The sequence below is a fragment of the Tachysurus fulvidraco genome, chromosome 12 (assembly GCF_022655615.1).
Source record: "Tachysurus fulvidraco isolate hzauxx_2018 chromosome 12, HZAU_PFXX_2.0, whole genome shotgun sequence".
In the NCBI taxonomy this organism is placed as follows: domain Eukaryota; kingdom Metazoa; phylum Chordata; class Actinopteri; order Siluriformes; family Bagridae; genus Tachysurus; species Tachysurus fulvidraco.
In genome coordinates this window covers 7,869,683-7,897,076 of record NC_062529.1, presented here as the reverse complement: position 1 = coordinate 7,897,076, position 27,394 = coordinate 7,869,683, and the positions used below count along the sequence as shown (strand labels likewise).

The 27,394-nt window shown below is 40.9% G+C and overlaps 2 protein-coding genes across 14 annotated transcripts in view; both read right to left on the bottom strand.

Moving 5' to 3' along the window:
• LOC113659597 (zinc finger protein DPF3-like) overlaps window positions 1-4,394 on the bottom strand; it is a 23,775-nt gene extending 19,381 nt beyond the window's left edge. For 2 of the 9 annotated variants that reach the window (XM_027172496.2, XM_047821914.1), the window contains exon 1: window positions 4,298-4,394. In XM_027172496.2, coding sequence (XP_027028297.1) covers window positions 4,298-4,329 — 32 coding nt within the window. In that variant the 5' untranslated portion in view covers window positions 4,330-4,394. Of the gene's footprint in view, window positions 1-3,914; window positions 4,263-4,297 lie in introns of those variants that run through there. The other 7 variants (XM_047821917.1, XM_047821916.1, XM_027172494.2 and 4 more) reach the window with 5 other exon arrangements.
• A 1,957-nt stretch (window positions 4,395-6,351) lies between these two features.
• LOC113659594 (signal-induced proliferation-associated 1-like protein 1) overlaps window positions 6,352-27,394 on the bottom strand; it is a 51,454-nt gene continuing 30,411 nt past the window's right edge. For 4 of the 5 annotated variants that reach the window (XM_047821910.1, XM_027172492.2, XM_047821911.1 and 1 more), the window contains exons 8-21: window positions 23,262-23,841; window positions 21,465-21,739; window positions 20,728-21,003; window positions 18,441-18,590; window positions 17,510-17,619; window positions 16,981-17,069; window positions 16,544-16,893; window positions 14,537-14,740; window positions 10,824-10,983; window positions 10,507-10,705; window positions 10,166-10,315; window positions 9,240-9,354; window positions 8,369-8,447; window positions 6,352-8,161 (exon numbers count right to left, since the gene is read on the bottom strand). In XM_047821910.1, coding sequence (XP_047677866.1) covers window positions 8,018-8,161; window positions 8,369-8,447; window positions 9,240-9,354; window positions 10,166-10,315; window positions 10,507-10,705; window positions 10,824-10,983; window positions 14,537-14,740; window positions 16,544-16,893; window positions 16,981-17,069; window positions 17,510-17,619; window positions 18,441-18,590; window positions 20,728-21,003; window positions 21,465-21,739; window positions 23,262-23,841 — 2,881 coding nt within the window. In that variant the 3' untranslated portion in view covers window positions 6,352-8,017. The remainder of the gene's footprint in view (window positions 8,162-8,368; window positions 8,448-9,239; window positions 9,355-10,165; window positions 10,316-10,506; window positions 10,706-10,823; window positions 10,984-14,536; window positions 14,741-16,543; window positions 16,894-16,980; window positions 17,070-17,509; window positions 17,620-18,440; window positions 18,591-20,727; window positions 21,004-21,464; window positions 21,740-23,261; window positions 23,842-27,394) is intronic. The other variant, XM_047821913.1, reaches the window with a different exon arrangement.

Here is a 27,394-nt window from a genome sequence, read left to right as displayed (position 1 = left end):
TTTTGATTATCGTTGATAAACAGTTGGTGATTCTGCTTTTTTTTTTTTCTTACATCATTCAAACAAGCCTTAACTAGAAATATGACTTTGAAGGAATATTTCAATTAATGTGAAAACAAATGAACATGACTAGGCTAATCTGGACTTACATGTCTAGACCTGTTCTCTAAGGTTGATGTTTGTTTGACTCCACCCATTTTCGTGAAGCTCCGCCACCTTCATCTACAACAGCACATGGAGTCAAGTGTCTATAAAATGGTTGGCCAGAGATTCATCTGAACACAAACAAAATTCCAGAGCAGAAGTCAGTTTTCTGGGAAGGTTTTTTCAGTGGCTTAAGATTACGGCATTAACATGTTTTCTGAAATCATGTTCGATATACATTCTGTATTATTTGAAACTTAGAAAGAAGGGTACAAATTCCTTTCGGGGAAGTGGTAGCTGAGTGGTTAAGGTGTTGGACTACTGATCTGAAGGTCATAAATTCAAATCCCAGTGCCATCCAGCTGCTACTGCTGGGCCTCTGATCAAGGCCCTTAACCCTTAATTGCTCGGCTGTATAAAGCAGATAAACGTGAGTCGCTCTGGATAAGTGTCTATCAAATGCAAAAACTATAAACTATTGCAACTTCATGTGAAAATGTGCATTAGAAGAGCATCAGGAACACCATTATTTTTTTTTCAAAGAAAGGAAGCAGTACTGTCATTGTGGGCATGCATAAATGCTCTAATGATAAGATTGGCAAGTTTATTTTCGCCCTTCAAGTTAGGACCAGCATTGCAGTGGCAGCAGTGCATGCTGTGGTCTTTGTAAAATGCTCCTACCCAGGACTCCATTTCACCGTTTCAGCTTCACTTCCTCCTCAATAACTCCACTTCACTCCTTTGTGGAGAAATTAGTCATCAAACGGAGTACTTAACTAAAATAAAGGACTAATGGATGACCAAAAGCGGTGTCGTTTCATTAACCCATGCTCACTATTCTCCTTTACCCCAACACATGTGTCTACACGGTGAGGAAGAGCCTAACACACCTATATTGCACACCAACGCAGCGGAGGAAAACCCTTAGCGATGCCTCCTCCTGGAATGTTACTGAGCCTCATTCTGGCCACTGACAGATTAAACCACTTAGTATGTGGCAACACCCAAAATCTACTTTCTCCAGAATGAACTAATGACTCAATCAGCTCTCATGGAGAACTCATGGATCTCTTCATGTGGGTTTGGCCACTGATAAGGACTCTGGCTCACTGAACACTGGGAAGCTGATGCCTGATGATATCTGTTGACTTTCATTTCCTCGTCAGTCACTTAAAACCCCAGCATGTAAAATATTTAAGTTTTATAGAGCATATAAATTTGTTAGCTTCATCACATGCATAGTACTTCAAGCAGGATCATAGAATAGCTAGTGTGGTTGTTTTATATCAGAAACAGTCATTAAAAGCAAACAAACCACATAGAGAAAGTAATTAAAAATAAAGTTAAACACTGTTGATGTAAATAATCAGGGGACTGATGCAACTACGATAAACAGTTGCTCACATTTGTAGACGAATCTTGGTTGAAAGTTAATCCAGCGATGCTGCTTGGCAAGAATAGACAGAGAACATCGATGCTTTCTAGTTTTTATGGTGCATTATGGGATTTTTTCGGCCGCAGAGATCGTTTAACCTTAAAAAACAGCTGAATGTTGAACTACTGAGTTGACTGAGATGCAGCCATTAACACACAAGAACCTGAAGAGAGCTCCTGATTAGCTACTAGAATAAAGTGTCAAGAAGGGTCAAATGGTTAGATTATTGGGCAATCAGCACACTAAGGGAAAGAAGCCAGGGGTCGACAAAAGTCGACTATCCTTCTGCATCACTGAAACGGCGTCAAACATGTAGGAAGCTCTTAAAATAAACTGAAGAAGCGATTAGGCCACATCTATGTGCACGCCGACTATCAAGAGCTCCACATGTTACGCATATAACAACCTGAAACAAGAACACAAATGAACTGCTGGGCTAAAGACAAAGCAAGCAGGTATCTAAAGAAACTGTTTGAAAACTCTGAAATGGCATTCACACACATTTTGGTAGAAATTAGTGTTAAGTGAATATCAGAAACAAATCAGATGCATTGCGATTGTGGTGTGAACAAATCTGCGACAAGGTGAAAATCATTATGCTAGGTCTTTTTGTTGGCTTCATGTATGAATTTTATTTACATACCGAAGCTTTATGATGAACAATTATAGCCAGAACCCGAAAATGATCAACACGTTAAACATCTGTTGTGTGTGTGTGTTTCTGTAAATACACAAGTGTTAGAATCAGAATATGGGCTGTAAAAAAAAAAATAATAATAATAATAATAATAATAAATCAAAATGCACCAAATAAATTAAGAGTCTATTGGTCATCATATTGTGGAGATTCCCATTTTTATTAAATAAAGGATTGATATTTGGGTTGTTAAGGTGTCACTATCATGGCTTATTACCTCACTGTTGACTTTTTCAACAATTAAACTTCCGATTAAATTTAATCTCTGTATATTAGGAGCTACCTTTTTATTTGATCTATTTGATTAAGTTTCTTCCTCCTGTGGTTCTCGTCCCTCTGGTAGCTGGCTCTGACGTCCGAAACATTTCACAGCCCCCATCTCTATGGACTCGGCTTTGGACCATACAGCAAGTTACGTGACTATGTGAAAACCCTGAAGCTGTGTGACCAATCTGCTGCTGTGAACACGTTACACTGCTAATGTGTTCGTAACTTTATTACACAACAGCTTGGGAAAACACAGAACAATGTGGTCTTGCTGACCAGATCTAAACCAAACTATCCATCCATCACTACACACTACTAAGCTAGTCACTTTTTTTTTTTAACTCAGCGTGCTGTCTTTCCTCACAGCCTCTCTTTCATCCAGCAAAGAAACACTGAAATGCTAATAACATGTGGGATGTGGTCGCTCAGTGTTTAAGGTGTTGGACTACTGATTAGAAGTACCCCAGGACCAAGCTGCCACTGCTGGGCCCCCGAGCAAGGCCCTTAACCTCCAATTGCTCAGTTGTAAGTCACTCTGGATAAGGGTGTCTGCTAAATGCTGTAAATGTAATAACATGTGAAAATATCCTCCACAAAATAAATAAATTAAAATACAGACTTATACTTTAAAAGCTACTATAAAATCCTGTATTGGTCCTTTAATATTTTCCCCCACAGGTTTGTGTTTGTTCAGTTATCATCCCACCCCAACATTATTACAATGGGGTTTTTGTTTTATGAGAAACATATCAGGATAGATGGGCTTTTAGAAGTGTTTCTAAAAGCCTGTGACTACAAATATTATCTATAAAACTTTATTACATTGTATTGAAGTGTGTGTGTGTGTGTGTGTGTGTAGCCTGATTAACAGCTCTGCTAACGTGTACACCTGTACGGCGCGCACGAGCACGCACGCACGCACGCACGCACGCACACACACGTACGCACAGAGGAGAAAGCTTTCCACGTTCATTAACATCAAGACAGAGCAAAAAGACGAGTTCACAGCACAATTAACACCAGTTGTTAGTCGGTTCACAGATGAATCGATTCACAGATGTGGCTCACTGTACTGTACTGTGAGCTGTGAGTCTGCCCTGCACTCAAGATTTGTCCCTTTTATCGGAATGTAAACAAACTACAAACAAAGATTAAACCAACGGCATCGCAAACAAAAAGCCTGCTTTCTGTGAACAAGTCAGACCAAAGCACAACGTCGACTGTAAACTAGCCAGCTAGTCAGCTTCGCTAGCTATAGGAAGTTCGTTAAAAACCCCACCGGAGATCCAAACATCATTGCGTTAAAGACACAGGAGCACAAAAATAAAGCCAGATTTCAAACACATCATGACACCAGTTTCACTTTAATACCTCCATTCCTCCGACTGGCATTCATTTTCCACGAAGATTTTGCATTCCAGAGTCATAAAGACGTCGCTCTTGAACGCTGGCGAAAGCGTTACGCTGTTGTTCTGTTTTTTTTGTTGTTGTTTTTTTAACCAAACGCGGCTTACTAGGGATTTTTATTTATTTTCGGAGGACAAAAAAACACCACCTTTAATATCGCTTATTTATAATCTAAAAGACACCGACTGACTGCTCACGAGCCCGAGGAATTAAACACGGGCACAGGAACCGTTACGGAATAAAACAACAAGAAGCGTTTAGCGCTTTTGAGTCAGCATCGCTTTTGCATTTCGGACCAACTCGCAAAGTGTAAACACGTCGCGTTTAGGAAATAATTCGTTACTTACGCGTTTAGAGGATTCTGAATGACAGCCGCCATTTTGCCCGACTATAACGGAATAGCAGCGGAGGCAACGCAGATCTGAGGGAGAAGCCTGAGAACAAGCAACCAATCAGAGAAACGTATGAGACTGTCGCCCAATCACTGGGCGGAATGGGTGGATATGGGCGTGGTCTGTGTGTCTGAGCTGTCAGCCTGAGAACGCCCATGTTTGAAAGGTATTTTAAAGGGATTTCCTTTGTGCAGTGAAAAGCCAGTAGTGTGAAGTTTAATGAAGAGCCTCTAAAAACCACTTTATCTCCACAAAGCCCTCTTCAGGACAGACAACAGGACTGACAGCATAAAACCTCTTCCAACTAACTCCAGAATGATGCAATTAGCCAAAGCTTTAATAGTTTTATTTATTTAGAATAAAGTTAGAATAGAATAAAATACTTTATTTTCTCATATAGACATTACAGCAGTGAAATCCTTCCTTCTTATATCCCAACTTTGGATGTTAGAGTCAGAGCACAGGGTCAGCTGTGATACAGCACCACTTGAGCAGAGAGGGTTCAGGGCCTTACACAAGGGCCCAACAGTAGCAGCATGGCAACGCTGGGGCTTGAACTCTGATCCTTCAATCAACAACGCAGAGCCGTAAATGCTTGACCCACCACAGCCCAGATAATTATTTGTATATGTCTTAAGGATTTCTTTTACATTCATTCATCTTCAGTAATCTCTTTGTCCCGATCAAGGTGTCTGTGGAACCACGAGAGAGGAATACACCCTGGTTGTGACATGTCTCTTGCAGGTCTCACACACACACACACACACACACACACACACACACACACAATTTAGTTTAGCCAGTCCACTTACTGATGCAAGATGAGATTCTGACCCAGCAATCCAGTAAACATTTTCAAATGCAAGCGCATCTAGCACACTTTCTTGGAATGCCCTCCGAATGAATGATATGAACCTCGTTGACTGGATCTGGTATGTTGCAAGTTCCTTTGGAATCAGACATTTCAACCGACATCTGGAAAGTGACGTGTCTCCATCTACACCAAAGATCCACCATGGTTGTTGAGTGTTGGATTTAACCATTGTGCTGGAACCTGTTAAGGCTTTGACTACATGGCAAACTAAAACGTGCTTGCAATCGTTTCACCTGAAAGAGCATCAAAACAGCACACTCTGGCAAAAACAGAAGCTTGCTTTGAATGCACCGGTAGCCAGATGATTCTTGTGGATTAATCATGACATTTTACCCAACGTCAAACCAGCATTTTGTACACGGATTGGTCTTCCATGGAGGCAAGCATGCAGTGTTCCTTGTGGTATCTGGGATATGTTCTGTGGTGATATTTAGTTTGTTCTGTCAGGTAAATACACACAGAATGGACTACTGGGTGGTTTGGATGGTGGATATCCAGCACAGCCAACATGCAGGACAGAAGTCTGTCCACTTTATAAGAAGTGTCTCATCATGAGCACTGCTTAGATAAGGCAGGCTACATAGACTTTTCCACGTTGCACATGATTACGTTGCCCTTTTTAGTGAAGTGAGTGTGCCAGTCATTTGGCAACACCTTCCCTGTATGTCCTATGGTTTGTGTGGAAAGATGGGTGCATTTCAGTGGCATTAATTTGATCTATTACATCATGCTAAAAGTCTTGAAGATATAAAGTCTCACGTATATAGCCTTTGATTATTAAGAGAAAAGGTGTTCATGTTCGCTTTTTTATTCGTAAATTTAATCTGTAAAACGATAACAGCCATATAAAAACTGTCAGTATCTGTTAGGATTAGCACCAGCACTGACCAGGTCTGCTGACCAGTTCAGAGCAGCTCTTACAGTGTGCAGGGCTATAACACACTCATCAAGCATAACCTCACTCTCCTTGTTCCCACACACTTCCCAGTCCTCAAAAGCCCTACCCTTCTGTCTAGTCTATGCATCAGCTGTTCCATCCAAATCCACAGTAAAATGATCATTTAGGTCATTATCTAAAATATAAATGCTAGCTTTCCGACATTACACAACACGCCCGAATAACCCGACAAAAGCGTTTAAAATGCCCAAAATATTTTTTAATGGAATAAATGTCTTTACATGTCAAAGGTTATGGGAAATATTACAACATGCTACTGCATGTCGGAGATAACAGTTTCCAAATGGAAAGAGGATCCAGTAACGTCTGCAGAGAGAATGTCAGATTTCAGACAACGGAAAATAAGCTCTGTCAGGAGAGCAATACAAATAAGAGTGGAAAAACACAGAGAAAATGTTTAACAGGCATGATTAAAACAATGATTGAACTCAGTGGAAAAAAAACCCCAGACATCTTGCTGTTTTTTGAAACAGCAAGGTGAATTTTGTGTAGAATCAAGATAAAATCAACCACATTTTGTAAATCAGAGAAAATGCCATTTTGCTGTTAAGGAGTCCTTTTAGTGAAGTTCATGTGGCATTTTCTCCAATAGATGGCGATATTTCACCTATCCATAATAAAAAATAAAAAAATAAAAAGTGAGAAAAAAAAAAGGAACAAAATTATTTACAAACAGCTACACAGCCAAATCCCCCTTTTCTCTACATCTTAAAATGTTTTAATGACTATTCAACAAATAAATATTTTTTAAAATAATTTTTACGGGGCATTTATACAAGAGAGGCTGTTCATTTATGTGTAGTTCTACACAATAAGATATAAATATTTACCTTATGGCACCAACCATCTACCAGTAATATATCATTCTGCTTTATAACAAGTACTGTAGATGATATACAGTAGGTCAGGTTACACATCAGGCTGTAAATCACATTTGTATTGATCTTTCAAACAAATCAAAGTGGTCGGTTAAATAAGCTGTAGATCTCGACGTGTGATTGAATATCACGGACCGCAGGTACCTCGAAGACGAGGGTATCATCATCCTCTCGAAAAGACGAAAGCGACGTGTTTGACCGCAGTCAGACTTCACTGCAGGTTTGGCTCTTAGCCAGAGGATAGTCGAGGAAACTTTGTACATAAATACATCGACGGGAAAATCTCCATCATGTTTGCGTCAGCGGAACATGAAAAGCAAGACCTTCTCACAGCCGTCAATAATCAAACACAACAATTAATAAACCAACCAAGCCAGTGGTTAAGTGAAAATACAAGCTTAAAATTCTAGTAAGGTCACAGTAATGGCATAGGAACGGCATTCGGTGTGTCTTTAGCAAGAATGACTTTTGGCCCTCCAACATATAATGCTATTGGGGGTGTGGGTGGGGGGTCCTCTATATGTAAGTGTTTACTTATGTGTTTTTGTCCTTCACACAGGTTTAAACTGTACAGCATAGTGGACATGGTTATAGCTTTGTTTGCAATTTCTGTATTACCATTTTATAGTGTGTGAGCATGTGAATTACCATTTTATAGCCTTGACATGAGTTTCTTTAAGAACATCACATTATATAGAGCCAAAGAACAGAGAGGAAGTGGGCAATTAAGCAAATCAATAACCCTCTCAGAGGAAAAAAAAAATAAAAAGCCTACAGTAGTTCTCCTGAAATAGTTCTGGCAGGTCTGGCACTCGGGGGGGTTGGGATGGGAGGAGTTCAGAACGACAGAAAGACATGCAGGGTTCGGGTATATATGAGGAGTCACAATGAATCGCTTAGAGATGCACTGTGATTAATCATATTGCATTTAGAGTGTGGCAACAGGACACTGGAAGGTCAGAGGATCAGTCCATGTTGATGGTGTTGAAAACCCATTCTGTGAACTTCTTCAGCTTGGCCGAGGTGTTTTGAGATTCCTCCAGCAGCCGCTGATTGTCTGCCCTCAGACTTTGGATCTGAGCCTGCAATGAGGCCTTTGCATCCTTCTCCTGGGAAGAGAAAAAGATGTGTATTTGTAACACCTCAAATTTATAGCTGCCAGGAAAGCACAGAGATGGGAAACACCGGGTTTCACACAGTGCTTTATTTCAAACAAAACTGTCTGGTCTGAATCCGATTCATTTGAGTGAATTGTATCAAAGGATGTTAATCTGCAGCTTACGTGCTAGAATCCAGTTATTTTCTCTTTTGCTCACCTTCTTCAGATCCTCCTGCAGCAGTTTCACCATCGACTCCAGCTGGCCGACTTTCCCCATCAGACCGCCAGGGCTCTCACTAAACAGGAGCGCACCACAGGTACATGTTAGAGTAAGTTAAATATTTCATTTCGTTTGAAAAACACTCAGCCTAATTCAGACAAAACCTAGGGTCTAAATGCAGTCTGAAACTGAAACTTAATATGAAGACTAAGGATGCATTGGTACTGTTATTTAAAAAGAGAAGAAGAATGAAATGTTTTTAGGTACTCGTTAATATTAATACATTCTACTAATACTAATAAGTATAAGTTTCTATTAATACTAATAGATTCGAGCAATCACGGATGTCATGGATCGTTTTATTTCTCTGTTTATATTAGTCACTGCGGTGTGGTGCGACTTCTCGTGCCATGTATTCCGTATCGGTAACAGAGAACGTGATAGTGTGCAACCTGAGCATGCATGCAAGGATCAGTGAGAGTTATTAACTGAACTGCACCAGGAATCGCCAAGAGTAGACCTGAGGCATGTGTGTTTCACTGTTCACAGAATTGAAGTGCTTTCTTGAGTGCTTGCTGTTTCTCTACATCGATCCGTTCTTGCCATTTCTAATAAGCATGGTCACAAAGATGCCGTTTAAACAGCATAAGATTTTATCATCATCATGATCATGTCACTTCACTGCCGTTCAATGTGAAATAAGTCCAGATCACTGTTGATTTGTTCACGGTCTACACCACACAGGTATCAGATGTTGGAATTTGAGCATTTTACAGGAAAGCGTGCACGAGTGTGGTATCGGATCGGTACCTAGTACCGGTACCGATGCGTCCCTAGCACTGACGTCTGCCATAAGGCAGCTATGCACCTGGAGGAGCCTTGCTGCTGTAGGGATGTCTGAGGCTCAGTCTTCTGTGAGCTGGGGCTGTGTGTCTCTGACCTAGAAGTGGCATCTTTCACTGCCAAGAATGTTGCTCTTTGAACTGTAGACACAAACAGAAAGAGAAAAACGACACTTCAGGGAACTCTGAGGGATAAATTTAAAAGGCGTCTGAGACGGTCAGCCATTGAAGGAACACTTATCATCATCATCTCAAAGAAAAAAACAACTTGTCTTTTTTGCAAAAGTAATTCTCTCATCAGCAACCCAACACAATGCCACTCAAGGCACACATTTGATTTTTTTATGTTAAAAATAAGAATCGACCCTTGGCTGAATAGTCTTGCAGATCTTACCTTAATGCAAGATATTCATTAGCTCAAAAATACCAGAATGTTCTACACTTGTTACGTGTACTAGAACCTCATTATGTACTTTATGTGAATACTGAACTTTTCTACTTTCTCTCTTTTGTGTCAACTTCTCGAGCCACTTTCAAAGTAGTTTCTGATCTCTAGAGCCCTCTGCTGTCCAATGGATGAACTACACAGACAAAGTGGTCTGACTAAAGAGGGAGCTGTTTTCAAGGCTGGGGAGAAAAAATACAAATGATACAGAACCTGGAAATAGAAAAAATAGAATTTAACTCTATTATAGAATAAGAATTCCCAGATTGTAAGGATGTTGGGGTCAGAGCACAGGATCAGCCATTATACAGCACCCATTAAGAAGAGAGAGGGTTAGGGCTTTGCACAAGAGCCCAACAGTAGCAGGTTGGCCATCCTGGAGCTTGAACCCTGGACCTTCTGACCAGTAACCCAGAGCCTTAACCATTGATCCACCACTATATTTATATATACACTTTATATTTCACTTTGTGACCAAAACAGGCCAAGCTCTTTGAGGGCCAATACCTTCAAAGGCTTTGGCTGCATCCACGAGATCAGACCAGTCGAGCCCGCTGTCTGCACTGGCATCAGGAAGGGGGATGAGGCCAGGGTCCTGCTGGGGCTTTCTGCATGGCCCAGCCTCAAATACACTGCTCTCTGTGAAAGTGAGGTCACCTGGGGAAAAAGCATATGTATCCATCATGGCACTAAGAATCAGAGCTTTAGGCATTAGGGGAAAGACTGCACAATGTTGGTTTTCTTTAAATGCTATGTCCATTTACTAGAGTTACTTCTCAATGTAATAAAAAAAGAGAGATAGATTCATTCAAGACGGCTCGTCTCTCATGTTTGAAGTTAAAGCTCACCCAGAGATTTGGCCCCCTGAGTGTATGATCGGTGGTGCAGGGAGGCAATGCGTGCGTTGGGTGAGCGTGGCATGGTGGAGCGACCGAACAGGTCGGCACTCTGACGGGCCGCCGTGAGCATCCTCTGCCCGCTGAAGATGCTTTCGTCAGAGAAGGTCCGCTGTAAGGATCGGGGACTCGGTGTGGACAGTAAGAAGGGCTGAAAAACATAAATGCCTGTAAGAAAAGCTCAAAAATTGCCAGTATCACGTGTGACATGTACTGTATTATCCAACTCAAATGGTTTTAGCCCTATTAAAGATAAAAGCTTGCGATACCTTAGTTTTGCTACAGCTAGGAGGAGGGCTGTCCAGAGTGATGAGCTTCTTTAGATCCTCCTCAACAGTGGATTTGGCAGTGGGTTGGGGAGACTGGCTCATCTTCATAGTGGCCCGTAGCTGAGGCTGCCCACCTAAATACCCATCGCTCTGATGTCGCCTAAATCACAAGAGGACAGACACAAAGCCAAAAGCCACGTGATGTTACGGTTATTCAAGGAAAATCAATTCAAGTCTATTTATTAATACAGCGCTTTTAGAAATGGACATATGTCTAGGAATCCGGATATAGGGCTAATTTTGTCCCTAATGAGCAAGTCAGAGGTGATGGATAGCAAGTGAAAAGACATGCGGAAGAAACTCGGAGAAACCAGTCTCAAAAAGAAACCTCATCTTCATCTAGATGACACTGGCAAGAGAGAATATCATCAGTCAACATTAAATTTTGAACTAGCCACAAAGTTCTCTGAAGTGAACTAGAAACCAGATATCTGTAGAGACAACTCGGGGCCCATTACGTACAATACGACTTACAGTATGTGGGCAGAAACGAACGATCTAGTCCAAAGGTTCATCCATGTCAAATGAGCAAGCTGCTCATAATAAAGGAATACTCAAAAGTATATTTTATTCATGTTCATAAAAATGTGTTCACTGAGATTTAAATTACAAAAAGAATTCCAGACCAATCCACTGCATTTTCACTGAGCGATAACGATTCTTACCATGCTAAAGAAACGGCAAGTGGAAGAGTTGAGCGATGTGACCACTGCGAGTCCTACAAAATATCTTTAAAGCCTTATCATAGACTATAAAGCATCATAAATGAATGTTAAATCACAATCATTAGAAGAAACGGTACTGTAAGCATTACTTAAAAAATATATATATATAAAAATTGGTGTTTATTTCAAACACCTCTTCAGAGAATCCCGTATTTTCACCCAAACGTGGGATATTTGGTACTTCTTTCTTCTTGACTATTCAATTTTAAGTTGCAGGATATAAGCTTTCCGACCCACCCTAGTACAAAGATTCAATTAAAAGCTACTTGCAGAAGAATATTTCATAACATGGGTTGTTCCCCACCGCATGACTGTCCAAACTGTTAAACACTTACTAAATCAAACAGGTAATTAGCACTGACAATATTTGTGTAGTGAGATGTTTTGTGTCCACAGAATTAAAGTTAAGATAGTAAAAACTACACTTTATAAGCCCTCTCAGAAACTGCGGTTTGGCATCTGGTCAAAAATCTTTCATGCACGATAAAGGATGCATTGGATTATGATGAACCCCCTGGATGAACTGGCTCTGACTTTCAAAAAAATAAAAAAATAAAAAAATCACCAGGGCAACTTACAGCAGCTCAGAAGCGTCCCATTTTAAATTAGTGGTGTGCATCATAACTGGGATCCCACAGAACCCAACAAAAAGTCTTGACACCGGGAGGTCAGATATGGCTCACTTGAAACAAAACAAAAAAAGGACTTTTAATTAACATGGAGATGTATTATAAACAGCAGGGTGGCTTGGTTTGTTCATGTTAGGTAACTCCATTTATCCTGGCCTGACCTGGTTGCTTTGGTTTAGATTACTTAGTTGTTTATATTTTGGAACACAGAACCAACTCAGTTTATTAACCCAAGTGAGCCGGTCTGTAAGCCAGAGTAAAGATGTGCAGCAACGGGTGGGTCAAACTCAGGAAAGCTCTTTGGCTCTTCTGTCCAGAGCAGACTAACAGCTGGACTGATGAACAAACTGCCACCATCCAGTCCAAGAACTAGCAAGAGGACAAGGGTGAGATGGTATGACCTTGAACAGAAACCTTCAAAGCATAAGATCACTTCAGGGTCATCTAGTCACTAACAAATGTTAGACGTTTATCACCAAAACTGTTCTCGCAGACCTTTTGCTGAAGTGATGAGGGGAGGCCTTAAGTGACTCCAGGACAAGGAAAGAATACCACATTGGGCTTTGATTGAAGATTGGCAGGACAAAGCAATATTCTCCTTTCAGAAAGACTGTGGCAAGCTTATGCCTTCCAAGCTAGACTCCATCAACACCACTGTAGCAACGGTTGTCCAGGCAACGGTGCAACAGCTGTCACAAACACCTTCACTGTAAAATGGGACTGTCTGCTGTTAAGCAGCCCATGTAGGAAGGAAATCACAACCAAACATCTCAAAGGTCTTGCAGTGTATGCGTGTTCTCTTTGTAGCCAAGGAAAAGTGAACGAATGCTTCCTGAGGTTATAACTTGTAATTCCCAACCTCAGACCAGGCAAAAACAAGGAAAACACTACCACAACTCAGAATTCATGTGAAAACACATAAAATCGGAGTAGTCTTTTCAACTACGTGTTCTTCCAAAGAGTTCAATGAGTGAAATCAGATCAACATGATAGTGCACTGCATTGGGAGTTGACAGCACAACACTGCACCTCTCTACCATTAAATGTGTCATGTTACATATACATGTATTTGCTTTAGATCAATAGCCATACAGATATACTGAGTTGTTAAATCTATAATATTGACTTAATAGAATTGAAGACGAAATATGGATCCCTTCTCACAGTAAGCCGGCTTGCTAATAGAAGATCATACACAGAAGCTGATGTTCTAAGCTTACCGACACCCCATTTAAGACATTTCAGATGTAGCACATCGCTTCCAAAAAGAACAATCCTATTTATCCTTATTAAGAACTATAAGTTTAACTGATGCACAAATTGCCAACCTCCAGTCTAAATACAAAACTAGATGATATGACTTTGGACAGGAAGCTTCTTTTTAAGATCGCCAAGTCTGTCTTTTTGTTGAAGTGACTGCAGGAAAAGGGCAGGAGGATCCCAAGGTGGGGTTTGATGGAGATGGGCAGATGAACATGCGAACATACTAGTGTGTTAAATCTATAAAGCATACATGCCACATCACAGTTAGCTGGCTAGCCAAACGAATATGGGCACGTTCGTGCTTTTAACCGCAAATGAACAAAGGTCATGACATAATACCAATTTACAAGCCCTATTAGAAAGTATAGGCAAGACTGGTCAAACGTTTGGCAAGAAGCGAGTGGGATTGGTCAGAATTCCTTTGGGAGTCTATTTGATCAATCTTAGTATCTGTTTTGTCCTTTTACTCAATAGTAATTTTTTACTCCCAAAAAAAAAAAAACCTAAACAATAAACTATAATACAATTTTTAAAAAAATCTATCCATTACCACTTTGTGTTACAGTTCCTCTTTTTTGAGCAAGCAAATAACAAAACAAATAAACTAGCCAATCTAGACAGAAACCCTAAAGCTCCCAAGTCTAACGGATATACTGCTCATTTTAGCACTTTAATTATGTTTTAAAAATGCTGTCTATTTCAACTGTAATCATGTCTTCACCTCGAAGTTCGACTGTATTACGATATGCTTACCAACATCCACCTGTGTGTGCAAACCCAACAGCACTAACGAATGAAAGCCTTTAGTTTCCGACGGTTGAAAATCAGCATGTGATGAGTCTTATTGACAACAATGCTTGAGCAACCCTAAAGTCACTGTGTATTGCACTGCGGTGCAGTTGATTCAACTCATAAGGTCAAACCTTTGATGAATCGTCAAGAGTTAAGTGCAGGGGAAACACAGAAGCGCACAGTACTCTGTTTTTCTGAACTCTATGTAAGTTTGGTTATTCTTTTTCTTTAACCAAAGACTTACTTGCGACTGCTACCAAAATCCACCGAGTTGATGGTGCCCCCCGGTTTCCTCCAGCCAATCAGGTACTTGCTGGTGGCGCCCTGGCGGGGGTAGAAGCTCTTGGCTCCAGGAGAGAGGGATGGATGGGTGGGGGAGGAGGTGGAGGGGGCTGATTCCTCCTGAGTGGAGCTCGGTGGGCTGCCCGAGTGCACTGAACTCAGAGTGCTTTCAGACACAAAGAAAGTATAAAGAATCAATACTTTCCCTTCTTCTCTCCTTTAAACCATGCACACAGCGAGCACAGTAGTGAAACTCCAATGTATCGGCAAAGCACTTTGCCAGATATATGCATGTATGTATAGTGTGTGTGTGTGTGTGTGTGTGTGTGTGTGTGTGTGTGTGTGTGTGTGTCTTAATGCCAAAAACATAACGAAGCAATGTTTAAATCTAAAACTGCACTGTCAAAAGTGGAAAGCATGCTCAGTAAAAAGAGCTTTGTCTTCGTTCATGTGGCACAACAGCTAGAGGTCAATGCATGTCAGGCTTTTTCATAAGACAAGATTCTTGCGTTCCGCATTCCTGAGTGATTTGTACGGTCTCGCTTCACTCAGACAGAGATGGAGCAAGCATGCCCATTTTGCTAAAAAAAAAACAAAAAAAAAACAAGCTAGCGCTTGTTAACCATAAAAGCATCCCGACCACTCGAGAACTGCACGGTTCATTTTGAGTGATGTGTGAGAAACAGAGCCACTCTTTCAGCCACGCAATTCATCCAAAGTTCATAAAATACACAATCTGTCTGTGTGAAGTAAACACAAGCGTTTGTGAAAGCTTGTGTGTACACTTACATGTATTAACGCTTTATTAACACAAATCCAGCTTATCACATTGTGGAGGTGTTCTAAATGTCTCATGAAGTCATTATACAGGAATATTAAACTGAGCTGTTGGCCTGTACTGCAGCACGGCTCTGTGTGCGAAATACGTCGACTACGCATGATGCATTCGAGACATTAAGTGCTGTACCAGAACTCAGAGAGTCTCGTTCCCGATCTCTCTTCCCACACATTGTGCAACTAGAAGACGAAATGCAAAATAAGAAATAAGACCTGATGCGCATGCTGTTATAGTAAATGTAGATTACCCAAAAGTATTTATTCCTCTTATACCACTCTTATAAGTCATGTTACAAAGAAACTGGAAACCCTTTTGTCCTATAAACTTACAAAGCGTTTGATAACCGAGAGTAAACGTGCGATACAGAATGATTACCAACATGACAACAACGATGATACGGTCATTAAAAGTCAGTTCTGGTTCATTAATTTGATTTGGTCAAGAGGCAATCCAAGAGAATCCGCTACTTTTCAGAAATTTTACTAGCGGCACCTTTTTAGAGAAGGTACAAATCGCTGTGTGTTAGCTAGCCATAAAGTGCCATAAAGTGAGTGTTGCTTTGTTGGGATCTTTTTGTTCTAGCAAAGCAAAAATAAACAGAACATGTAGTGTCTGAAACGTCCCGATATTAAATTCTAACTGGTTACACAGAGTAACGGCATGGGTGTGAACACTTACGGTACACAGCGGTCAGCTTAGCCGTTATTCAGCATAATTTATAAAACACATCATGTTTTGTTTATGTTAAAGGCCAGAATTTCTTTTATTATTATGCTTGGATTTTTGTGGTGTGCCGGTCATACAGGTGCAGATCTTGCTCCAGAATTGATAATGTATTAGAACATGGTAATTAATATAATCCTGTGCTTCGAATTACTGTCAGAAATACTGTCAGATTTCTGTTATCAAAGATTAACCAACATCTTCTGACCAAACAGATTCCAGACGTCAGCAGCGCTGTGGTAAAAAGTAAGGAAAAGAAAAGAAAAAAAACACAACATATACACAAACATATACTCACAAACACACAAATACGTACACACACATGGTTTGATGAAGATATACATTTCTAGATGTGTGAGATGTGGATTATTACATGCTACGTTGCACAATAGCTGTTTGGACGTGTACCTGGAATGAGAGGTTGCATCACTGGTAGTATGGGAACTGGTATCTGGAGGCAGAGAGCTTTTGGCTTGATTCTCAGTGAGATCTGTGTGAAGGGGAGTCTGCAGATCATTACAGGTGGAGGTGATCTCTCCCCAGTGAGCTGAGGCTTTCTCTTTAGCCTTAGAGTTTCTGTGTGCAGCTTCAACAGCGCCATTAGCGGAAGCTCCCTGGGGACAAGTGGTCGTAAAGCCATTCAGCTCAGACTCCAGCCTACCACCAAAATCGAACCACTTCTCTTCACTATGGGTTGAGCTGGAGGCATGGCTGGACAGTGTGGTGCTGGCGGACTGGCTGATGGACGTAGCTTCGTTCTGGAGCATGATGCAGAGACATCAGATTGACTGGTGTACTATTACACATACACTTAAATTATAAGCTAGAGCAGAGCTTAGACTCACCTTAGCGCTTGTGTTTGGGTAGGGTGATGCGTTATGGTCTTTGTGGTGTTGATCAATGCTCATCAGGACTGGTTTTATGTTTGTCAGGTCTAAATGACAGAGGATGAGAAATGGAGTTTAAATGGAAAACAAATATTTGCAGAAAAGCTGAGGGTGTGTTGGTTTAGACAATTGAGCTTAATTTGCTTGGCCATGTTAAAGACGTTGTTGCCATGGCTTTGTGTGTGTCTGTGTATATATGGGGTGTGTGTATACATGTGTATGTTTGTGTGTGTATACATGAGTTTTTAGAAGACAGGGTTTTTTTTTCTTGTTCACAGTGAAGGACAAAGTACATCTCGATCTAAGAGCTCTTACAGTAACGACACACCCTTTATCTAAACAGCCAGAAGTTTTATATCTGCTCATTATTTAAGACGAGGTGTACCTATAAAGTCATAACCTCAGATAAAGCAGCAGCACATCTAACTTGCACTACCTGCAACACAGCAGCTGTTATGAGAGTAAACTGAACAGTTCTCCTGATTACCTGATGGTGTCCTACTGGCTCCTTCTCCCTCCACCACTCTGACCCAGCTGGGTGTAACCCACACACACTGACGATCAGCAGTTAATGGTGAGCTGCGGTTTGCATTGAAGCTGAAGAGGATATTATCAGGAAATGGGAACAGAAAACAGACACAAAGCAATTCATCAGACGAGTACACATATAATATACATCTGTATTTAAATAGACACACGTCGTCTTTCCTGATGCCTTACGACTGCAAGAAGGAAAGAAAGGGAAAAAAAACTGAAGGAAAGGCAGAAAGAAAGACAGAAAAAAAAGAAAGACATACAGACAAAGACAAAGACAGAAAAAAGACAGAAAGAAAGACAGACAAAGAAAGAAAGACAGAAAAAAAGAAAGACAGACAGACAAAGACAGAAAGACAGAAAAAAGACAGAAAGACAGAAAAAAAAGACAGACAGAAAAAAGACAAAAACAAAAAGCAAAGACAAAAAAGACAGAAAGACAGAAAAAAGACAGAAAGATAGACAGACAGACAGAAAGAAATGTTTTGAATGCTCTAGTACTAAGACACACAAATAAACTCACTAGAATCAACGCATAAAGATTTTCCTCATAATAACCTAAAGGTTTTGTTCTATAGCAGCAAGAATGAAGCTGGAGGAAAAATTAACTTTTATAATAAGCATGCGTTAACGTAAACTGTTGTGTAGGTCGCTACCAAACACGCAATGCAGATTAAAGCATTACTCGACGGTTCATTGGGTTACTGTGGTATGGTATTACCCAAGATGTTTTCTAATCAAATGCCATCTGTTCTAAAATGACAATGTGTTAAATTATGCCTTAAGATTCAAAACAGTATGGAGTAACATGCCAGTTGCTGGTGATCAGGTTCATGGTTGGGAACTAAGTGCTGTGTAAATAATCGATGATTTCTATCACCTACCCGTCTGGATTGGACTTCTGACGCCAGTGGGTGGAGCTGGAGCTGGTGTCACTGGAGAATGATTGGTTGTTGGGGGAGTTGCGGGTGTGGGGAGACCGGCCCATCACAATGGAGCAAGCCAGGGCGTAGTTATCAGAGCCTGGAGAATATCTGAGAGAGAAAGAGGATCCTGTTAGCTTTACTACAGACTATAATGTGTGTGTATGGAGAGTTCTTTAATTAACACAAGAGCAACAAGGGAGGAGACTTAACACACAGGAGAAGCACAGGCCAAGGAGAAGCAGTAAATTTAGTGTATAGGTAATCTGCACAAACATGCTTACAGGTTGTCAGGTTTAAAACTGTGTGATTAAGTGTGTGTATAAAAAAACAGACCAACTTAAGCATAATGTCCATGTACATGCTTCATCCTGTAACGTCAAAATAAGGTCTAAGTGGTGAGTGAATGCTTCCCCTAGGAACTAGAGCAACTCCATTTAAATCTATACGATGCTTTTTAACAATGGACATTGCCGTATCGACATTGGTGATTCATCCAGTGAGGTCACCAGGTGAGACGTATCGAACCATCACGTAATTCTGGGGAAGCATATAGAGCCGGAGGAAGGGAAGGAAACAATATGCACGTGACTTGATTTATGGCTGCAAAAAACAAAACAAAAAAAAACTAGAAGCAGATAATCAGACAGTGAATTGGGGTTGTCCACAGATTACATAATATACATGAAATGGTCTTTTTGCTTCCTTTTCTGGCAGCAGTGTGAAACAGAAAGCAAAGTGCAATGGCTTTACTCTAAAGTTTGTGAACTGAAACTGAATGGTTCTGTTAATACCTAATAATCTGTGTTCAATCCCTCTCTCTGTCCATCTCTCCCTCAGTTCCCCCTCGGTCTTTCACTCCCTCTCTCTCTCCCTCTCCCGCTCCCTCTCGGTCTCTCCCGCTTTCTCACTCTCTCTCCCTCTTTCTCGGTCTCCCTCTCTCGGTCTCTCCCTCTTTCTCACTCTCTCCCTCTTTCTCACTCTCTCTCTCTCTCGGTCTCTCCCTCTTTCTCACTCTCTCTCGGTCTCTCCCTCTTTCTCACTCTCTCTCGGTCTCTCCCTCTTTCTCACCCTCTCTCTCTCGGTCTCTCTCCCTCTTTCTCTCTCTCTCTCTCTCTCTCTGTCTCTCCCTCTTTCTCACTCTGTCTCTCCCTCTTTCTCACTCTCTCTCTCTCTCTCTCTCTGTCTCTCCCTCTTTCTCACTCTCTCTCTGTCTGTCTCTCCCTCTTTCTCACTCTCTCTCTGTCTCTGTCTCTCTCTCGATCTCTCCCTCTTTCTCACTCTCTCCCTCTCTCGGTCTCTCCCTCTCTCTCGGTCTCTCCCTCTCTCTCGGTCTCTCCCTCTCTCTCGGTCTCTCCCTCTCTCTCGGTCTCTCCCTCTTTCTCACTCTCTCGGTCTCTCCCTCTTTCTCACTCTCTCGGTCTCTCCCTCTTTCTCACTCTCTCGGTCTCTCCCTCTTTCTCACTCTCTCGGTCTCTCCCTCTTTCTCACTCTCTCGGTCTCTCCCTCTTTCTCACTCTCTCGGTCTCTCCCTCTTTCTCACTCTCTCGGTCTCTCCCTCTCTCCCACTGTTTCTCTCTCCCAGTCTACTACTTCTAATTACTACTCCTGAGATACCACTGATCCTGAGGCTTTCTGCTCCCTGTCCCTGCCTGACCCCTCCTGATGCCCTCTTTCTGGTTGGAGTGTCAGCACTTAAAGGCTGCAGCTCACTGCTGCTGAGGATGGCTCCATTTTGACAGCCTGGAGATAGATAGAACTTCTGTGGATTTTACCACATGAGTCAGGTCTCAATCAGTGAACAGTTGAGAACTTCAACAAGATAGAATTCATGTTAAAAATAAATAAATGAAAAATTAATGAATTTCTTGCTTCTTCCAATTGCACATTTTGGACCATATAGTACAGAGTTATAGAAGAAACATGACCTATAATCACACCATGCAGTGTGACCCTGATGTTCCCTTTTGAATCTCTAAGGGTTTTTTTCCCCTCATGTCTTCTGGCACCACTGGTTTGCTCATTAGGGATATAATCCACATGTTGAACATTCATATTTTTGTGAAGCTGCTTTGTGGCAATGTCCATTGTTAAAAAGACTATACAAATAAAAATCAATCAAACCGAATGAAAGTCGACTAGCCAGACATTTTAACTCTTGGAAAAAAAAAAGGAAGGCTGGAAACATTTCATTTAAATTTACAGACTTCTCAAAATCCATATTTCCTCATTAGGATCTGAGCGATACCTTTTAGCATTCAGCGGGTGGCCTTCGCTGGACACGCTGCGAGGGAAGAGTGAACCACGTCTTGCGTAGTCGGAATTCTGCGCCTTGTTTACCGCTGCCCCTTGGCCTTGGTTGACATTTCGATTTTGAGAAGTACAGACCACAGTCTGTGGAGGAGCGGTGGGTCGAGGCCACTTCTCATTGCTGTTGCGAAAGGGGAACTTATACTCATAGGGCATCCCCTCCTTGTGGTTTTTGTAGTCCACTAGCGGCATGTGGTAAATCTCCGAGCAACCTCTTCAGATGAAAAAAAAAAAAAGCAAACACTTCCTCAGTAATTTAACCACCAGCCACACAGGGCCGATAAAAAGGCCCCCCATCAACCACAAAAACGGCGGTTAGGAGGTTGAGAAAAATGCAACAATGCAGATAAATCAGATACACTGACATCAAATATAACAAACAGAGCACAATCATTATAAGAACCCTGAGCTCACAAAAATCATAACCTTTTATTTTTTTCAAGTTTATTCAAGCTCGTTACTCAAATAAGCATGTACGCTATCTCAATATCCCAACACATGCACAATACTGTTAAAGGGAATTATAGTTAGCCTGTATGCATGTAAAAATGTCTGTCGAATTCAGAATGCAATAGAAGGAAGCTATCTTTTAAAACCTGAAGGCAGCATTTCCTGCAAACTCATAATATATTAATTAATATAATAACAGTTAGAATTGTGGAATTGTAAGCTCACCTGCGGGGAGTGGAGTCCTCGTGTGGAGGGATGATCACCACTCGGACTGTCACCGAGGTGCGCAGCAGGTCAATGATTTGCTCATGTGACAGCGTTGCCACCGCAACTTTGCAGATCTCCACCAAACGGCTGCCCTGCCTCAACCCCGCCTGCCACGCGTAGCCGTAGGATTCGACGTCGGCTACGACGCCCTCGAAATTCACATGGAACCCGAGCTGACCCAGAGCGTTCCTTCTCAGCGTCATCTCCTTCGTCTGACTACCCTTAGTCACCAGCTGATGAAGAAAAACAAGATACCAGAAAAACAAAACTAGCATCAAAACAAATTTTGTATATTTTGTAACATTTTGTATATTATATAATTGCAGAATTAATGAAATAGCTTCAGAAAGCATATAGACATTTTTTTGGGATACTTCAACTGCAGTAATTAATGTGCAATAATTAACTAATAATTAACCTAAATAAACATGGGGCAGCTGGTGGTGTTAACTTCCTTTTAGACCTTAGGGATCTTTATGGGTAGACGGATCCACTGACTGGATTTTTAATCCGGTACTGTAATGCATCTCTATTTCCCAGGATAACATTAAACAAATGAAAAATTATTTACATCTGAAAGCAACAGTAGTATGTGGTAGATGTTAGTTTTTTCTTGAAGATTATAACTGACTGGTTTTATTGCAAAGGACACTCAAGCACCTCCACAGTCATGACGATGACATCCCATGTCCATAAAATCGTGAATGTTTGCAAAGGCATTACGTGCATCTAATAATGCTGAACACCTTTGGGATGAACTGAAAAACCAACCCCAGTCCTCAACCAACATCACCAATGCTCTTGTAGCCGAATGATCACTAATCCCTACAGTCTTGTTAACATCAAGTGGAAAGCTTTTCCAGAAGAGTGGAGGTTATTATTATGGTCAGGTGTTTACAAATGTAGTGTACTTACACCTACAGTGGCATCACCTACAGACTCAGAAACAAGCATCACTGTATCTATACCTTTACTGTACGTTTAAATAGGTCTGTGGGGAGTTACATGACACCACAGAAGACCCAAGGTGGGTGAATGATGACAACGCTTCTTGCATGTGTGTGTGTGTGTGTGGATAACTACCTACCATACTACTACACAGCTGAACACAAATAAATCTACGCATCTCCAAAACAACAATATCAATTTCTGATAGTCAATATGTCTGACTGTGTGTGTGTGTGTGTGTGTGTGTGTGTGTGTGTGTGTGTGTGTGTGTGTGTGTGAGAGAGAGAGAAAGAGAGGTAAGTTCACTAATAACAGATGTCGTTTAGTTTCCGTCATAACAAGTGCATGTAATTTGCAGTCATATTACTTAGCTTTTAACAATGGTTTCTCCGAGTTTATTGCAATGGGCAATGTAGTTTTAGACACGGTCTTACACCGATCACATTATTTGCACTTTATTTAGCAATTTGTGAGCAGTCATGGTTTGTATTCATGGTCTTGTGGGATGTGGTAGCTCAGTGGTTAATGTGATGGACTACTGATTGGAAGGTCATAGGTTTGAATCCCACCAATCTGCCACTGCTGGGCCCCTGAGCAAGGTCCTTAACCCTCAATTGCTCAGTTGTATAAATTTAAAAAAAAAAAAAAAGTAATTTACTCTGGATAAGGGTGTCTGCTAAAGGCCAGACATGTAAATGTAATGTATTCTATGCTATGTGTGTAAAAATAAAATACCAAACAAACACTTTTTAATTGAATAATATTAAATGCATCAAGTCATAATTACAGTCTGAAGCTCACACTGACCTCCAGGCGTTTGACTACCTCGCCGAAGTCCTCTGTGTTGTTGTTGATGGATCGCAGTGAAACGCTCTCGCCACGCTCATAGTAGATCTTCATGGAGGCGGGGCTTCCCAGCGACCAGCCAATCACGTCTCTTGTGGAGCAATTGAACGCCAAGGCTTTGATCTCCTGGTCGAGGATAATGACAAACTCATTTGAGATCGCCAGCAGACCCTCGCGCTCCGCCCCCATCACCAAGTCTTCCAAATGCACTGCCCATGTGATTGCCCCCATGCTGCGCAGCTCTGCCCCTGCATAAGGCCGGATTTTCTCTTTTCGCTTATGTGCCAGAGAGATGAAAGGAAATTTGCCTGCTGACTCCACCGGAGTGCTGGTAACATGGTTCTCCGCCAGGTCGCGCAGATACTCCTGACGAGTGCGTGTAGCCATGCCACCAAACTTGGATGACTTATGAGCGGCGTTCTCGCCGTTGATGACTTTTGTCAGAAGAAAATCTCTAAACACGGTGGATTTGGGTAAAGTCACGTCTCTTGGGATTAGGGGTCCAAACGAGGGCACGTCACTCGAGCGACTGACTGCCACACTGCAAGCAAAAAGCAAAACACTGGTTAGGTTTACGCGTTTTAAAGATTTATTTACTTTGAAAATATATATATATATATATATATATATATATATATATATATATATATATATATATATATATATATATATATATATATATGAAAACTAGAATGAACTGACAGGAAAATTTTAAATGAAAAGTTTGAATAAAGGCTAAGTACATTAACCCATTACCCAGGTTTTTTTTTTATTTTAGTTTATTACATTTCTGCAAATGTAGGATGTGCTGACTGTGAGACAAATATATGGTTCCTCAAATGTTCAAGTTTGCTCATAATTATTTAGTACTACTTAGTATTACATATATTACATACTTACATACTATATAGTAAGTGCTTTGTGCAGCACATTTAAAGATAATCACACACAAGTCTGTGTTGTAAAGAAATACAAAAAAATTAAAGTTCATTCTTACTTTATACATTTATAAATGGCAAAACCCGAAACCACTAGAGAAGGAACAGTGGGCTGGCAGTATGTAGTTTCTTTAATAAACAAACAATTAAATAAATAAATAAATAAATAAATAAATAAATAAAAAAACACTATTTAGTCAGGTTTCTTGCTTGGCATGGTCTGTAGAGGGACAAAAGAAGTAGGTCGAGTGGACTCTCCCTCAGGATAGCTGAGAGAAGTACTGGGAAGGTCAAAGTGAGGTAAAAAGCAAAAACAACAACAACAAAAAATAAATCCATTATTTTCAAGCAAACAGTTTTGCTTTGTGTAATGTTCCCTCCTTGTAAGTCTTTTCACATTCCTGCACAATAAAGGGTGTGAACTTTCCAATGGAAGGGTTTTTTATTGGGTTACAAACTTCTTAAGCTGCCTCATGATGCTGTAGTTGACCAGTGAATTACTCCTACACACGCACTCGGTAACAGGCTCTTAGTATTGTGGAAACACAATGACTGTAGGAAGTGAGACTGTAGGAGTGCAAGAACACAAACAAACACATAACGATCCAGCTGAAAAAACACCACAAAATGATGTTACACAGCGGACTCAAAAATAAACCCCTTATACAATAAAATACAATAAGGAAATACAATAAAAACCAGTTAGGTCACAAAAGTGTGTGTCTGGGAATGTTAAATCAAACATATGGAAAGAAGAGTGTAATTAGGTGTGTCTCTAAAATCATAATCTATCTGTTATTAATGGTTAATTAGCCATGCTTTCTGACTTAGGGTAGATACATAAAATGTTCATAAAATGATTTAACCCAACCAGATATTTTATGATTTAACCCAAGAGGATTCGTATACATAATACATGTATTCTTCACTGCTACTACTACAGTGTGTGCTTAACAAATCCATGAGTGCCAGACCTGCTCTTGTTCAGAAACATTTGATGCTGTACCGATCTATGCTTCATAAAGGCCTATCCAAGGCGACTGAAGTCTGCAGAAACCTCTCAGCTTTCTCAGACATTAAAACTAGACTGATCGGTGTTCAAGAGAAAAATGCACAAAAAGGCAAAGTAAAGCAAAGCTCAATGGTTATATCACAGTAGAAAAAAAAGTGTGACCTGCTTTACTTGATACATGAAGCCTTGTCAGCCATTGAAGACGACTGCTGCTCTTGGTAAGTGTACACAGACTGGAGATTTGGAGTAACATGCAGCACAATGAAAGTCTTTTAAACAGCCTCTGATGTAGGTTACTATTATGGAGTATCAAACCACTGAGGTTTTATCTAGCACATAGGGACATCAACCACTTGTGCTGTAATCAAGGACTTTTTTCACAAAACAATTTCACTTTGCGTACAAAATCCCGAAAGTGCAGACTATGGAGTGTAACAAGGTCAGTTCTCTTCTTTAATGCTCATAAGCCTAGTGATAACCTGTGACAAAGAAATTCCAAAAGTTCTTCACTGCTGTTAACAATCTATTCATATGAGAAAAAAATCCTTAACTTATCTCTATGTTCCATATGCACCGGTTATTCTCCTCATACCGATACCTGCATCACACACTTGCTCAAAATACATTCATTCATCCGAACTTCTCAGGCGTCATCGGGCATCAAGGCAGGATACACCCTGGACGGAGTGCCAACCCATCGCAGGGCACACAAACACTCTCATTCACTCACACACTCACACACTACGGACAATTTTCTAGAGATGCCAATCAACCTACCATGCATGTCTTTGGACCGGGGGAGGAAACCCCCGAGGCACGGGGAATACATGCAAACTCCACACACACAAGGCGGTTGTGGGAATCGAACCCCCAACCCTGAAGGTGTGAGGCGAACGTGCTAACCACTAAGCCACCGTGCCCCCCTGCTCAAAATACAGTCGTGGCTATTATTGTATAAATAGATTAAAAGAGCGTATAAAGGTTCTGTACATTTTTTGTAGCGCTCATAATACACAGGGCCACAAGGAACCTAGAGTCTACATGGGTAGACTTGGGGCATCATAGCTTCACAGAAGTGTAAAAAAAACACACACACAATTCAGAGATGCCAGTCAGCCTACAAAGCATTTGTAGTCTTTGTAGGACTGGGGGGAAAAATGGAGAAATCCCACAGCACAAGGAGAACAAAGAGAAGGTTAGAATCATATCTCAAACCCCTGTATAGCTCATAGTGCATGCATAATACACTACATAAAGCCTATATAGGCAATCGAAAAACATCTGTCTAATACATCCTGTTGAAAAAGAGATAATTGACTACCTTGTCATTCTCACAACCCAGCATACAAATGATCTAGTAGACAACTTTATTCTTCTTAAGCAGTGTCAGTCCACTGATACTCCTTTAACTGTATAGATCTCTAGTACCAAATCCTATAATCCACGGAAGCATTTTCATGAAGTAAAAAAATATCAAAAATCAAGATCAAAATCATCTATGCACATGCAATATGCTCAGATTACCCACACCTTCGGTACGAGTCCAGTGATAAATCGGACGGACAAGCAATGCCTCAGAGACAGCTGTGTGCAGATTCAGGACTAAAGCCGTGCCAAGGACGAGTGCAGCTAGCAGCACATCACAAGGTATTTCCTTCAGTTGTTTCCTAAATCAAGCTTCCCCTTCAAACTTCCCCTCAATCATCCGAAGGTGATAAATTACGTATCCAGGAAAAAAAGTGGATCTCTTCGTCTGGTGCTTTAGAAACCAACACTGCGACACTGATGACAAGGATGAAAAGAAAAACAGAATCACACCTTTAAAAAGAGCTCATGGCTTTTTTTTATGATTTATATATCTCCATTCCTTCCTGTGCGGTGCTGTGAAATCCAGGTTTCTCTTTGCCAGTGTGTTCTTCAAATATGTTCTTCAAGAAAAAATAAAATATATAAACATTCTAAACTAAAGGTCCAGCATGTAGAATTGGATTGTCAGGCTTAAAAATAAAATCCAATTAAGACAAAAAACTAATGGATGTTTCCTATGGCAGGTATGTGTGCAGCTTTGAAGGGGCGAAGCGATTCCTGTGAGCAGAGAGTGGTGTCATTCAGCCGAAAATCCAGTGCATGTATCAGGGTGGGGG